The following is a 13,301-nucleotide window of genomic DNA, read 5'->3' as shown; positions in this document are numbered from 1 at the left end:
GGATGAGGAGCCAACTGAGAGCTTACGGGTGCAGACTAATATGGGTGACGTAATAGCGGGCATCTGCTGAAGGAATAGGTGGATGAGTCCTCCTATGGACAGCTAGAAACAGCGTCACATTTACAGGCCCTGGTCCATGTGGGGACTTTAACCACCCTGACATCTGCTGGAGGGACAACACAGAAGGACATAAATAATCCAGGAGGTTCCTGGAAAGCATCAACGACAGCTTCCTGACCCAAGTGATATAGGAGTCAGTGAGGAGAGGTGCTCTGCTGGACAGCATACTCGAAAGAAAGGTCTGGTTGGGGGTGTAAAGGTCAAAGGCAGCCTTGACTGCAGTGGCCATAAGATGATGGAGTTCAGGATCATGAGAGGAAGGAGCAGGGCAAAAAGCAAGGTCACAAGCCTGGACTCTGTCCTCTTCAGGGGTATACTTGAAAGAGTTCCATGGGGTAAGGCCCGGGAGGGAAGAGTGGTCCAAGAAGACTGGTTGATATTCAAGGAACACCACCTCCAAGCTAAAGAACAGTTCATCCAAACAAGCAGGAAGTTAAGCAAAGATGCTAGGAGGCCTGCATGGTTGGAGTAGCAGCTCCTGGCAAAGCTCAAACATAAAAAGGAAGTATACAGAAGACAGAAGCAGGGACAAGTAACCTGGGAGGAATATATAGAAACTGTTCGAGCATGCAGAAAATGTAATTCAGAAAGCCAAAACCAACTGGAGTTTAATCTGGTGAGAGATGTCAAAGGCAACAAGAAGGGCTTCTATAATTGTGTAAGCAGCAAAAGGAATAGCAGGGAAGATGTGGACTGACTGCTGAATGGGGCAGGGGCCCTGGTGACACAGGACATGGAGAAGACTGAGCTTCTGAATGACTTCTTCGTCTCACTCTTTAGTAGCAAGACTGGCTTTCAGGAGTCACAGGCCCGGGAGACTGGGGAAAAGACTGGAGCAAGAAAGACATACCACTGGGGGAAAAGGATAAGGCTAGGGAATACTTAAAACTGGACATTCATAAGTCCATGGGCCTTAGTGTAATGCTCCCATGAGTGCTGAAGGAGCTGGCTGATACTATTGTGAGGCTGCTCTTGATAATTTTTGAATGGTTGTGGCAATCAGGAGAGGACTGGAGGAAAGCAAATATCACTCCTATCTTCAGAAAGGCAGGAAGGAGGACGTGGGGAGCAACAGGCTGGTCAGCCTCACCTCGATCCCTGGGAATGTGGTGGAGCAACTAATCCTGGAAATGATTTGCAGACTTATAAAGGATAAGATGATTAGGAGTAGTCAGCATGGATTCACAAAGGCAGGGTGGGAGTCATGCTTGACCAATGTGATAACCTTCTATGGTGAAATGACTGTCTTGATAGATGAGGGGAGAGTGGTTGATACTGTCTGCCTGGGCTTCAGTGAGGCTTTTGATGCCATTTCCTTTAAGATCCTCATAGAGAAGCTGATGGAATATGGGCTGGATGAACAGACAGTGAGTTGGATTGAAAACTGGCTGACTGGATGGGTCCTGAGTGTGGTGATCGGTGGCAGGCAGTCTAGTTGGAGGCCAGTAACTGGCAGTGTACCCCAGGAATCAATACTGGGTTCAGTTCTGTTTAACGTCTTCATTAATGATCTGGATACCCTCAGCAAGTTCACAGATGACACAGAACTGGGAGGAGGGGTTGATACACCAGAGGGTTGTGCTGCCATCCCAGAGGGACCTCGAGATGCTGGAGAAGGGGCTGACAGGAACCTCGTGAAGTTCAACAGGAAGTGTAGAGTCCTGCACCCAGGGAGTAACAACCTCAGGCACCAATATATGCTGTGGGTCACCCAGCTGGAAAGAAGCTTTGCTGAAAGGGACCTAAGGGTCCTGGTGGGCCACCAAGTTGAACTGAACATGTGCCAGCAGTGTGTCCTTGCAGCAAAGAAGGATAGCGGTATCCTGGTCTATGTTAGGACAAATGTTGCCAACAGTTTGAGGGAGGTGATCCTTCTTCTCTCCTCAGTGCTGTGTCCAGTTCTGGTCTCCTCAGTACAAGAGAGGGATGGCACTATTGGAGCAAACCCAGCAAAGGGTTACAAAGATGATTGAAGTACTGGAGCATCTCTCCTGTGAGGAAAGGCTGAGAGCGCTGGGACTCTGAAAGAAGGCTCAGGGAGGATCCTATCAATGTGTGCAAATATCTGAAGGGAGGGTGCAAAATGGACAGAGCCCTCTCTTTTCAGAGGTGCCCAGTGACAGCACCAGAGGCAGTGGATGCAAACTGGAACACAGGAGGTTCCCTCTGAATGTAAGGAAGTGTGGTTTGGGTTTGTTTTTTTTTCCTGTGAGGGTGACCAGATGCTGGTACATTTTGCTCAGAGAGATATCCTGGATATACTTGAAGATATTCAAAAGCTGTCTGGATGTAGTCCTGGCAGCTGGTTCTAGGTGGCCCTGCTTGAGCAGGGGGGTTGGACCAGATCACCACCAGAAGTTCCTTCAATCCTCAACTGTTCTGTGATAGATGAGTTGAGCTCTTGTGTAGGAGGAGAATGAAATTCTTTACCAACACTTTTGAACTGCCCATTCTCTAACAATGGGGTCATGTTCTGCTTGCAGAAGCAAGGCCAGGACAAGGAGGTTGTAATTTGTCCTAAACATACCAGGGCTCATAGACCATAAATCATGATGTGTTTTTTGCTTTGCTTTTTTAATTTATCAGCTGCTACTTTATTCAAAGGAAGGAGAAGGTGAAATATAAGCATGGCAAAAGAATGAAGAGGGAAAGAAGAAAAATACTGACTTTGGCAAATCAGATGTGGTGTTGTAGCCTTACTGCCGAAGCTGCCAGCATGTCTCAGCCGTTTAAATTTGCTATCCTCTTTTGTTCTGAATTCTCCCCCTCTCATGTCCTGCTAAAACTGCTATCAGACCAACCAGCTCATGACAGAAAAACACATGCCATGAGGCAACAAAACCTCATCATGCTTAACTGCTGTATGCTTGATCCTTCCCTATAGTGTGATTGTACACGTGTGTTTTGTGACTGAAGTGCATCTGTCCCTTGTTAGATATCAGGAGTATGTCTAATCGTATCATAGTACATGGAATCTGCCTTGAATATGTGCTTAAGCGATGTCATGATAACCTGTTTGGTGTTTACAACGAGTAGCTTGTGGTAAGGGTATGTATATATGTGATTACCATGGAGGAGCTGGAATTTGACTTTGAAGCCTGTCATGCTCTCACGGAAGCTTGTTCGTGCCTCCTTGGTCTCAGCAGTAATGGAAGGGTTTGAAATTCTTTTTGAAGGTTGCTTTAGGCAATTCATGCTGTAAATATTCTTTTTCTGTTACCAGAATCCCATAGTTAACTTTGAACAGCCTCTGCAGCTGGAGAAGTGGTTCCCTCGTCAACTGATCAGAAGCAAAAGAGAAGAAATTCGAGACCTGATCTTGCAACTGCACTTTCAACAGCATAGTGGCAGCAGCAGCTAATAAATCTAATATGCCAGACCTGGCAAAGAACATTGCTGTATAAATTAACTGGAACTCTGCTTAGCAGCGTTTGGACTCTTTCTGCCTTGCAATGAAGGAAAAAAAAAAAACCAATCAACCCCAACGGAAGTATTTTCTTTGTTCATTGTGTATTTATTTAAAGACTTTTTTTATTTGCATTTCCTTTTTCATAGAATGAAGTTGTGGGGTATAAGGAGAAAGTTGTAGATAAAAGTGTAAATATGTAAGTTAAGGGTAATACATACTGATTGATAATTGGTTCTTTACTTTGAATATGAAAGCTGCATACAGGTATGCGCCACAAGGATGGAAAAATATTTTCATCTTTTGGAGCCTGTTCTTTACAATTCCATATAAACATGGATGATCATATAGGAGTCAGGCCTGAAGGCAAGATTTTTGACCCTATACTGTGTCTCTCTTGATTTTGCAGCTCATACAGATAAAATGAATACTATGTATTGTTTTAAGGATCTAATATTGACTCTCTTTAGAGATGTATTTTTTGTTTTGTTTCTGATTATGTACAGAAGTAGTCTGCATGTGTCAGAAAATTCTGCCAAGATTTGAGGCTGCTGAGTTTTGACTTTTTAACTTTTATTTTTGTCCCTCCCTAGCACTTTCATCATAAAAATTTATTTCCATACATGGAAGACATCTGCTTGAGTGTGACTGTTGAAATCTTTTAAAGTTGAGTGGGTTTTTTTTAAAGGATTTTTTGATTTTTTTTTTTTCTTACCAGATTATAGAAGAATTCTTGCTCTCAGCCAATACAATACATGTAGGCAGTAGATTTTTTTATCATATTTGCCTTATTTTGGGGAGTTATACCTGCAAATCTTATGGCAGCACTTGCATTAGAAAGGCAAGCAGGTTGTGGCTCAACAACCTCAAAAGTTTGAGGTGTTATAGTGAAAAATAATTCAAAAAGGCCATTGTTATATATGTCTTTAAGGTATGTAAATTACATACAAGACAAACAGGATTTATACTTTGCTCAGGAGAAGTAAAGATGCCCTAATATTTGAGTGTTTGAACTCAGACTTGATTTGATGAACTAGCACAAGTTTATTGTTGTCTTAATATGTATTTATGTAGTTTTTCCTCAAACAGAGATAACGTGAAACTTCAATAATATTTTGACATGTGCACACTTTTTTCTGTAGTTTCTGCACGATAGAAGGTGACTATTTTAAGAGGATGCTTTCTCCTGTTTCCCACTTTAAGTAAACTTAAGTGTCATCTCACCCTTCAGAAGGACCATGTGTCAGGTAACCACCAAAGCTACCTGGGTCATAAACATTATCTACAAAACCAGAGCTCTTAAAGCTGGAAGTAGGCTAGCAAGTTAAAATCATAATTGAGGGCAACCCAAAGATGTGAGTGTTTTTATGGCACTGCAGAACTCTCAGGGCCCATTCCTTTAAGACAACTCTGAAATCTAGCATTTGGAAAACCCAGTTACTGCTTCAGGGTCTGTACAGTCATCCCCAAAAGTCCCCCACCATTGTTTCTGAAACCAGGAAGCATTCTTTCTGGATAAGAGAGGCAATTTTAAAACAAAACAATTTGCTGATCACAGTTACCTTCTGTATAGCTGTGAGCAGCCTAGTGCAATTACTGTGTGTGTTTTGTATGGCTTTCATCACCTAAATAACATCAGCATTACTTACAGGGATAATACCTGTGTATTTATTGTAAGACAGATGAAAGATAAAATGCAGAAATGTGTGCCCTTCCTCTATACCTTTTTAATTGACGCATATTTCCACTGTTCCCTTATGACAAATAGTTGGGGCTTTTTCTTATGATAAAGTTAGTTTTTATCATAAAGTGATTTTTTTCTTTTTTAGGTTGACTGGTTTATAGATATTTAAAAGCAAAAGTCATGTATAAACTTTTCTAAATTGGTTTTATAACATTAAAGGATTGCCTTTGTAATTTGTTAGATATGTGCTATAAGAATGTTGATACATTTGATATTAAAATTACCTCCAGAAGTTGCTGAATGTGATTGTTACCATTCTTTTCCCAGCTGCCACAAACAGCCAGTGAGCGAAGCATAGGATAGGCCATCTTACTGTTTTTAAGGTACACACACAGTATATATATCTTAACCCAATTTGTATCAAAGTGATTATTTGTTCTCCAGTCTTTACAAAGGCATGCAGCTAGTTCACAGCTTCTTGTGTCAAGGAAGGCTGCTTTCGACTCGGGAGCCTTACAGTTGTTTTCTGTAATGAAGCTAACAGTCTCGGCAGCCTGAGTGACTAGCCTGGGAAATGCCTGGGTCTACCAGTCGCAACCTACTCCGTTACAGCCATTTGCATTTAACAGATACGTGGTGAATGCTAAGAAGTGTCTGTGGAAAAAGTTACATTCCAGGTACTTTTGTGCTTCCTTTATAGTTGCTAGACCTCCCCAAAGATAACTTCTATCAGGCACCAGACTGACTCAGGAACCTTTTTGCACATCTCCTGCATCTCCATTTCCTGTATTAATCCCCATTTAGCTGAAATGGTGGAGTGGCGTGATGCTTCAAAGCAAACCAATCTTTGTAAGGCTCTTTGCCCTACCTGATAATTTCAGTTTCAAGGCAATGTATTGTACTCAGTGTTAAATGTAGCTATCAGTTTATTTAAAATAAACTGCTATGTTCTGGCTGTGTGGGACCAGAAACTGGCTTCCATGAAGAAATCTGAGTCATGGAGATCCGTTTTAGGTACTGTTGGCAAGCATGACACAAGAAACAAGGTGGAAGAGAAGTAACTTGTAAGAGGTAAATCTTCCAGGAAAAGCATAAACCCCCCCCAGTTTTCATCAAGAACTGGAGAAGTGAATAATGAAACTGCAAGTGTGGTGGTTTTTTAAAAGTATCTGTGGATTGCTGTGTTTTTCCTCTGGAATTGCAGGCATAGATTCGTTGCGGTCCATCTGTCCTTTCTGAGACTCTCCTCTTAGAATTTGACCCTGAAATGACTACCCCAGAAAGGACTACACCTTTCAAAACAGTGAAGACTTTAAAGCCACAGTAGTAACACTTTAACCTTGATTATGACAAGGAAGAAGAATATTGCTTCTGGCAACCCACCCAAAAAAAAGACTGGTTTTGAGATGGAAAAGCAGGAATTGTAGAATGAGACTTGAAAAGTCTCAGGATTGAAAATGTTTCCATTAACAGTCAAATAAAACCAAGACCAACAGCGATAATTCTGTCCAACCAAATTGAAGTTGGAAACACTGTTCAAAGATGAAGCACAGGCACCAGGTCATCTTTGACTATTGAGCAAGGTAAGAGATAATTAGCATTCCTTCTTTTCTGAACTGTTGATCAGATGAGAATCGGCTTCCATTACGAGGACAGAGTAGATAATGAAGTGTTAGATCAATTTGGTTGACCTCGCTTCCTGATTTTTCTGCTCCAAATACTTCACAATACTATGTGATGGAAGAGGTGGCAGTACGACAGGCTGCAGTGGGCTGAATTTGCTCAGCTGGAAGGCAAAACAGGCTCAGACCTTGCTTGTTCTTGGGAAGACAGTTCACCAGAGAACTCTCCAGGAGCACACGAGATAATGGTAAAATGCTTGGCAACCACAGAAACTGAACAAGTGAAAAGGTTTTGTCTAAGCTAGTTTTTCAGCTAAACTGACTGGGAATTTTGTTGGTGAGTCCTGTCAAATGCCCTCGAGTCAGTTGCTGTCATCTGGTCACAGGAGACAATTTATACTCCTGGTGTTAAGCTCTGTGAGCTTGGAGATAGGGAGCATCTGTCATTATACAGCTCTTCGTTAGAGGTGTTTTCATTAAGGTATACTGTTATTTTGCATTATTTAGCTACAGATGAGTGGATTTAGCTTTTTGAATAAATTGCATTTGAAAACAATGAAATTATTTAGAACAGTATGTGTGCTGTAGCAGAATTTCTGTGACCGTTAACCTTAGAGCTATTCATTCAGCTTAATCACATCTGCCATATGAAAGTGCATGTCCTTTCTTTTCAGAAATACAAATTGTCAGAAAATTGTCTTTTTATTTTTGGAGGTACTGACGTGACCTTGGTGTGTTACAGCACTAGGATTATACTTCCTTTTTTTCTCTAGCAAGAATATACTTTTTCTGAGTACTTTTGAACAGATACCATTTGGCTGCTGGAAGTGAAGAATTACTGTAAAGGCTTCAGACAAATCAAGGCAGGAGTTGATTTTCCAAGGTTATTCTGGAAAACTATTGCAAGAGTTGTTTGCTTGTTTTAAGAAACTTCACATGACGATTGTCCTTTTAGTTATGCATTTTGCCATCATAAGTGTAGGAGATTTTCCGCTGTTGCAAATCTAAATTTCAGTGCTGAAATCAAGTGTTGTATTTTAAAGTAATAGCTTAATACTAATGAAACTGAATTTAAATGTTTAAAATATTTTATCACACAGAAGCTGATATAGCCATACTATAGAAAACAAATTTTGACAGAGATAAAGCAGGTAGTTCTTATACTGTTCACATTCTGAGTGCCTTTGAGTACTTTGATGATGAAAAAACCAGCAATGCTGTAAATCTGAAGACTCTCCAGGAAAACTTTTAATTGGGTTTTGTACTCCCAGTGAAACCTGTGTATTCTGAGAATTTTTCTTTAAAAGGGTTAGTTGTCATGCATACTTGAGGTCAGTTAGCCTTTGCCTTTATAAGCATGTCTAGTATTTCTAATCTTGATTCAGTTGCATTTTGTGCAGGGTAACGCAAGCAAAAGCTTTCATGGCATTGAAAGCACTGGTCTCTGCAGAGGATTGTGAAAAAGGCTGGTCTGTGTTGTTGAATCCTGGATTCATAATAAAGGTACCCAAGCTAGCCTCAAAAGTTGTCCTGTCTACCTAGAGATGCTGAATAGGACTTTGAAACAGTTTATGAACAGCAGTGCAATGTTGTTCTTGTGCCTTGTATCATCAGGGCAGTTCCATTTACAGCTCCAGTGTGGTATACTGCACTTGGTGCTGCTGCCCATATTGTAGTTAGCTCGACAGAGCCAGCCTAGGTGAACAGTACTGGTTTGATAGATCAAAAATGTCTGGTTCTAAGAAAACTGGGGGTGTTAGAGCAGCTCAGTGGTTTAACTTAGTGTAATTTAGAAGTTTTGTGGAAGAATCAAGGAAATATGTTATTGTTTTGAAAAATATCTACTAGCGGCTGTTAGATGCCAGACTACAGAGCCTAAAAACAAAGGTGGTTTTACTTGATTCCTGTGAGTGTCCTGTGTCTACTGTCGGGAATTATCAGTGTTATCTGAATTGCTGGAGTTCAGCAGAGCAGCTAGAAGAGAGCAGTCAGCACTGTATACCTAAGGAGCTCTCTGTAAATGCACTGCAGACTGTCATCTGGGAAGCCTTGGGAATCGAGCTTTGAAATATTTATGCAAAAACACATCCGAAAATAGTCACTTTGGACAAACCAGCAGTTTGCTTAGATTGATCTGAACACAGTAACCAGCAAGTCCTGAGTTAATGCCACCCAGGAGACGGCCCTGGCGGGGTTTTTCTAGTGGTCTGAACGCCGTCTGCCATTGCAGGACTGTTTCCATACACGTTCCCACAATGAGCTGACCCTGGATGGAAGAGGAGCCGACACTGCTGCTGCTTTCCTGCACTGTGTACTTTCTACGGTTCTTCTTAGCTGATGATCTCTTCAGGTATCTGGACTCATTTGTTCGTACTGCTCGTGACGGATAATACCTGAACAGAGGCAAAAGAATCACAAGTTGCCCTGGTGCTATCTTTGGGGGAACTACCTCTTCTGGGACGTGAGGGACAGTGGTGTAACAGCACAAGATTTCCTGCTTTAGCACAGACTTGGGCAGCAGGGCTGTATTAGCTCTGTCACCAGAAGAAACAATCCTACAGAAAGATTGCTTCAGTGTTGTCTACGTACACATCGGCGTTTAAGCAAGTCAGTGCATTTTTTAGATACGTGTGTTTGTACAAGCAGAAGACAAACACACTGAGATCTTCCACTGGAGACTAGCGTGCTCCCTCTGATGTTTTGTGGTCAGCGTGATTTTAAAAAAGGGCAGAATTTGAAGGACCAATGGAAAAACAGGGTTAATTAAATGTGAAAGGTGCTGTCCTTGTTTGGACTGTCTGTTAATGGTATGACAAGCTCTGGTAAAGAGCTTAGCTGGCCAGATTAAAATTAAAAAATTGTCTCAGTCCATCTGCTAGCTCCAAGGAGTTCACTTCCATCACCTTTTCTTGTTTCTTCACTAAAGCGAGATACTGTCTTTGAAAAGAATATTCCCAGGATATCTTGGTGGACTTTTTTACCTAATGTTTTTTTCAAAGATAATTACGTGTGACATCAGGACATTTTCAAGAAGGGCAATGGTCTTGGTTGGTTCAAGGATACATTAAAGACAACAGCTCTTTTGCTAAAAGGGATTTTCTTTTTTTTTTTTTTCTTCCTGCATATTGCTTTTTTGACACAAATAAGTATGTTTGGCTTCATCTGGAAAATCTTTCTTTGCTTTCCAGTTTTGGGAATGATTAAAGGCGATCTTCACATAGTTTCAGGTAATGCAGAAATCTCATTCATATTCTTGTTTTCAAAGTTTACTTACAGCAGTGCGTAGAAATAAAAATACCTCTCTGCTTTAATTACAACAAAGGGGGCTAATACAGAGAAGTGTTTGGTCAAATCTGTGCCATGATACCAGTGTAAATACGGAATACTTAAGAGTGATTTCCAGGAAGTATTGCTGTACATTTGTGTTGTTGAGTGTAGAATGTAGCTACAGGAGGTAAGTTTTTCCAACCTTGAGACACAGTAAATACTGATTAAAATTTTTACTTAGTGCTTTTTTCTTTAATAATTTTATATTAAGTCTTAAAAATTGAGGTTCTGTCTTCTGATGATGCACACTGAAGATGTGTCAGTTTAGGTAAAGACTGGGCTTTTGCCTTAGTGACCTTTTTTGATGTTCCTTCTCCCTCTGATGTACCATCTGGTGGTGGTGGTCTGTGCTAGAGCTGACTGTTAATATGCCATCAAAATAACTACATTCTTCATCTTTCAGTCATCAAAGTCAAAGGTGCTATTGACTTCGAAGTTGCAGAACAAGCTCCTAATCTGTGGAATGAAAAATGCCATACACTTGTTACTGTTCTTTCTCTAACCAATGATTCAGATTCTTCTTCAATCACACTTTCTGGGGGAAAAGTGAAAGAAGAAAGTTGAATTAACTAATTTCAGATCAGCTGACTGTGAGGATAGAGAATTAGACTGTCAGGCTAAAACCAAATATAGACACCTTCTCCCCTCAGCTGTAAAGTGTCCTCTGGAGTGATGTGGAACAACTAACATAAGAGGGAATTTTTAAAAAGCCAAAGCTGGTGAGCCCTTTTTTCCCTTTTCTTCACCCCACCCCCCCACCCCAGTCAGGTAGGAACCCATGTCATGGTAGTGAAAAGTGTACTTGCTAGCTTTTTTGATGTAAGGCATATAAATGTTTCTTGTGGAAATGAAGCATGGAATAAGGGGGCTTGTTAATTAATGACTTATTTCATTCCTGGCCCTGAAAGCTTCTAAGTACATGTTTACTCACAAATGCAGTCCCATTGAGTTAAACAAGCCAATCGCAGAAGGGAAGTTAAACACAAAACATTAGCATTCAAAGGGTTGAGGGCTTTAGGTTATGCTATCATTTGATGGGGTGCTGTAAAGAGCTTAAGGTTGTTTATAATTGTACAGTCATACAGATGGGTTTTGTTAACAGAAAAAAGCACAGTTATGTCCTTCAGAGGCCTGAGCAATGGCATTAAGATACAAAGATGATTGCATCGCTATCTTATCTGAGAAATTTATGTGTGGTTTTAATTTTGCAGCAGCAGGTTATTCAGCTGCAGAAGGACAGGCTAAAGATGGTTCACCAACCCTTCAGCTCGGTGGCTGGCAGTTGGCAAACCCTTCTCAGCCTCCTGAGTTGAAAAAGCTTAATGGCATCGTGAAGGCTGAACAGGTCAATAAGCATTTGCTGTTACGAAGGAAGCGGTCCATTCTGTTTCCCAGTGGAGTTAAGACCTGCCCTGATGAATCTGTTGAGCAGGCTATTGCCAACCATCTGAAATATTTCAGGCTCAGAGGTAAGTGGTTGTATGTCTCATGGGTTATTGATAAAGAACATTTATTTATTAAAAAATATAAGTGAAGCTTTTAAACATAATAAATACCAGGCCATAGGATATCTATTGTTACCCAAGAAACTTCCTTATGAGAGCTGTTCTGAGCAAAAAAACCTCCACCTTCTGGTTACGCTCATATCATAAGAACTCTCAGTCCCCGAAACCAGTTTGTGTTTAATAATTACTCAGCCTTTCTCATTAAAAAATGTGAACACTAAGAAAAATAGGTCTTATGTACGGGTTAGCTAAATGACAGAGCTTTTGATTTTCTTTAGTGTTCTTCAAGTGCTAGTACAATTCACTGAGGGATCTTTCAGAAAAGAGTCAAGTCTGAGACACTGGTGTCTCAGCCATGTGACTTTTGACTATGGCTGACTCTGCAAAGCATAGTATATTCTCTTGTCTAGAAAGCCAGTCTCTGTGTATCAGGCTGTAGTATAATAAGAGACGAAGCCTTTCTTTTAAGATGTAGAAGTTAGTATGACAGAGCTTTCTCTGAAAAGCTGAAGTATTCCCAGTAAAAGCATCTTTCATGTGATGAAATATTACAGCGGTGTGATATATTTTAACCCTTCTGTCTGATAACATTGGAATGGGGCATGCAGCACTTTCTGGTATTTGTGTGTCTCTGCATTGTAGCATTCAAACAATTCATAGTGTCTTAACATGTTTGCACATAACTGGCGAAAGAGGGAAGAGCTGCTGTCACTATAAAGGAGAAGGAAACATGTTCAGAGACACATATTTAATGAGACTTTTTTGAGTGCCTGTAGAAGAAACTCCCACTGGTAACTAATTTATTCACTTAGAGCAGTGAAAACCAATTAAAACTGGGAGTTGCTGAGTGTCTGTGTAAAAGTAAACATAAAGAATTTATTTGAAGAATAAAGCGGAGTTACATGGGATCAGAGCCTCATTCAAATATGAATTGTGCCCAGCTTGAGAGGGACATCAGCATTGATTATCACACAGTCTGACAGGCTCTGCAAGCTTCTGGTTTATGTCCACCCAGTAACGCTTAATTGTTCTTCGTTTTGTGCAAGATTAATCTATACTCTGTGCTTTAACTGCAGTCACTCCTCAGTTACTTGTGGTAGCGGTATGTAAGGGCAATACCAAGTAAGCAAAAGTGTGAGTGATAATAAAGAAGGAAATATCTGTAAAATAAGCTATAAAAACTTATTTAGAACTTAATGGTCCTAGGTTGAACCAACAATCCATGTAGTCCATCTGCTTCCTTACTGGACTCACTGCTTCCACAATCCACAAGGATTTCTTGAGCAGAGATGCTATGACCACCCTTAACATTTTTAAGTTAAAACTTTTGGAAAAGATCTCTGCAAGTAGCAGAGGTGACTTTAATTAGCAGCAAGATGAGCAAGGTCTGGTTCAAGCAGTTGGTCATCTTCATTCTGTTAGCAGCAATGTGCTGCACCACGAGTGTTTGGTGATGTCTAGTTAATCGCATTCTGAGTAAATGCAGCTGAGGTAAGTGAGAGTCGATGATGCTGTTACTTTCATTCACAGTAAAGCTGTCCCTTGAGTATTATTGCATCGTATACCTGCTTTTTCTTGAAACCATGTTTTTACTAGCTTGCTGAATCAGTGCAGTGATAAAATAGTGAAGTGTATTT

General features: G+C 40.7%; 2 protein-coding genes across 23 annotated transcripts in view; both read left to right on the top strand.

The window, feature by feature from the left end:
* Positions 1-4,084, top strand: part of SENP7 (SUMO specific peptidase 7) — a 46,367-nt gene extending 42,283 nt beyond the window's left edge. For all 6 annotated transcript variants that reach the window (XM_035897549.1, XM_035897552.1, XM_035897550.1 and 3 more), the window contains one exon: positions 3,344-4,084. In XM_035897549.1, coding sequence (XP_035753442.1) covers positions 3,344-3,481 — 138 coding nt within the window. In that variant the 3' untranslated portion in view covers positions 3,482-4,084. The remainder of the gene's footprint in view (positions 1-3,343) is intronic.
* Positions 4,085-4,185: 101 nt separating this feature from the next.
* The window catches only part of IMPG2 (interphotoreceptor matrix proteoglycan 2), a 69,300-nt gene continuing 60,184 nt past the window's right edge, over positions 4,186-13,301 (top strand). The window contains exons 1-7 of one of the 17 annotated variants that reach the window (XM_035897529.1): positions 4,186-4,773; positions 5,538-5,593; positions 5,911-6,281; positions 6,415-6,793; positions 6,955-7,080; positions 8,233-10,059; positions 11,371-11,628. In XM_035897529.1, coding sequence (XP_035753422.1) covers positions 9,981-10,059; positions 11,371-11,628 — 337 coding nt within the window. In that variant the 5' untranslated portion in view covers positions 4,186-4,773; positions 5,538-5,593; positions 5,911-6,281; ... (1 more) ...; positions 6,955-7,080; positions 8,233-9,980. Of the gene's footprint in view, positions 4,774-5,537; positions 5,594-5,747; positions 5,888-5,910; positions 6,282-6,414; positions 6,794-6,954; positions 10,060-11,370; positions 11,629-13,301 lie in introns of those variants that run through there. The other 16 variants (XM_035897540.1, XM_035897532.1, XM_035897539.1 and 13 more) reach the window with 16 other exon arrangements.

Source organism: Egretta garzetta, unplaced genomic scaffold (assembly GCF_000687185.1).
Source record: "Egretta garzetta isolate BGI_Z169 unplaced genomic scaffold, ASM68718v1 scaffold367, whole genome shotgun sequence".
Classification (NCBI taxonomy): Eukaryota; Metazoa; Chordata; class Aves; order Pelecaniformes; family Ardeidae; genus Egretta; species Egretta garzetta.
The sequence above is the reverse complement of the archived record's forward strand: the minus strand, read 5'-3'. Positions and strand labels throughout refer to the sequence as shown.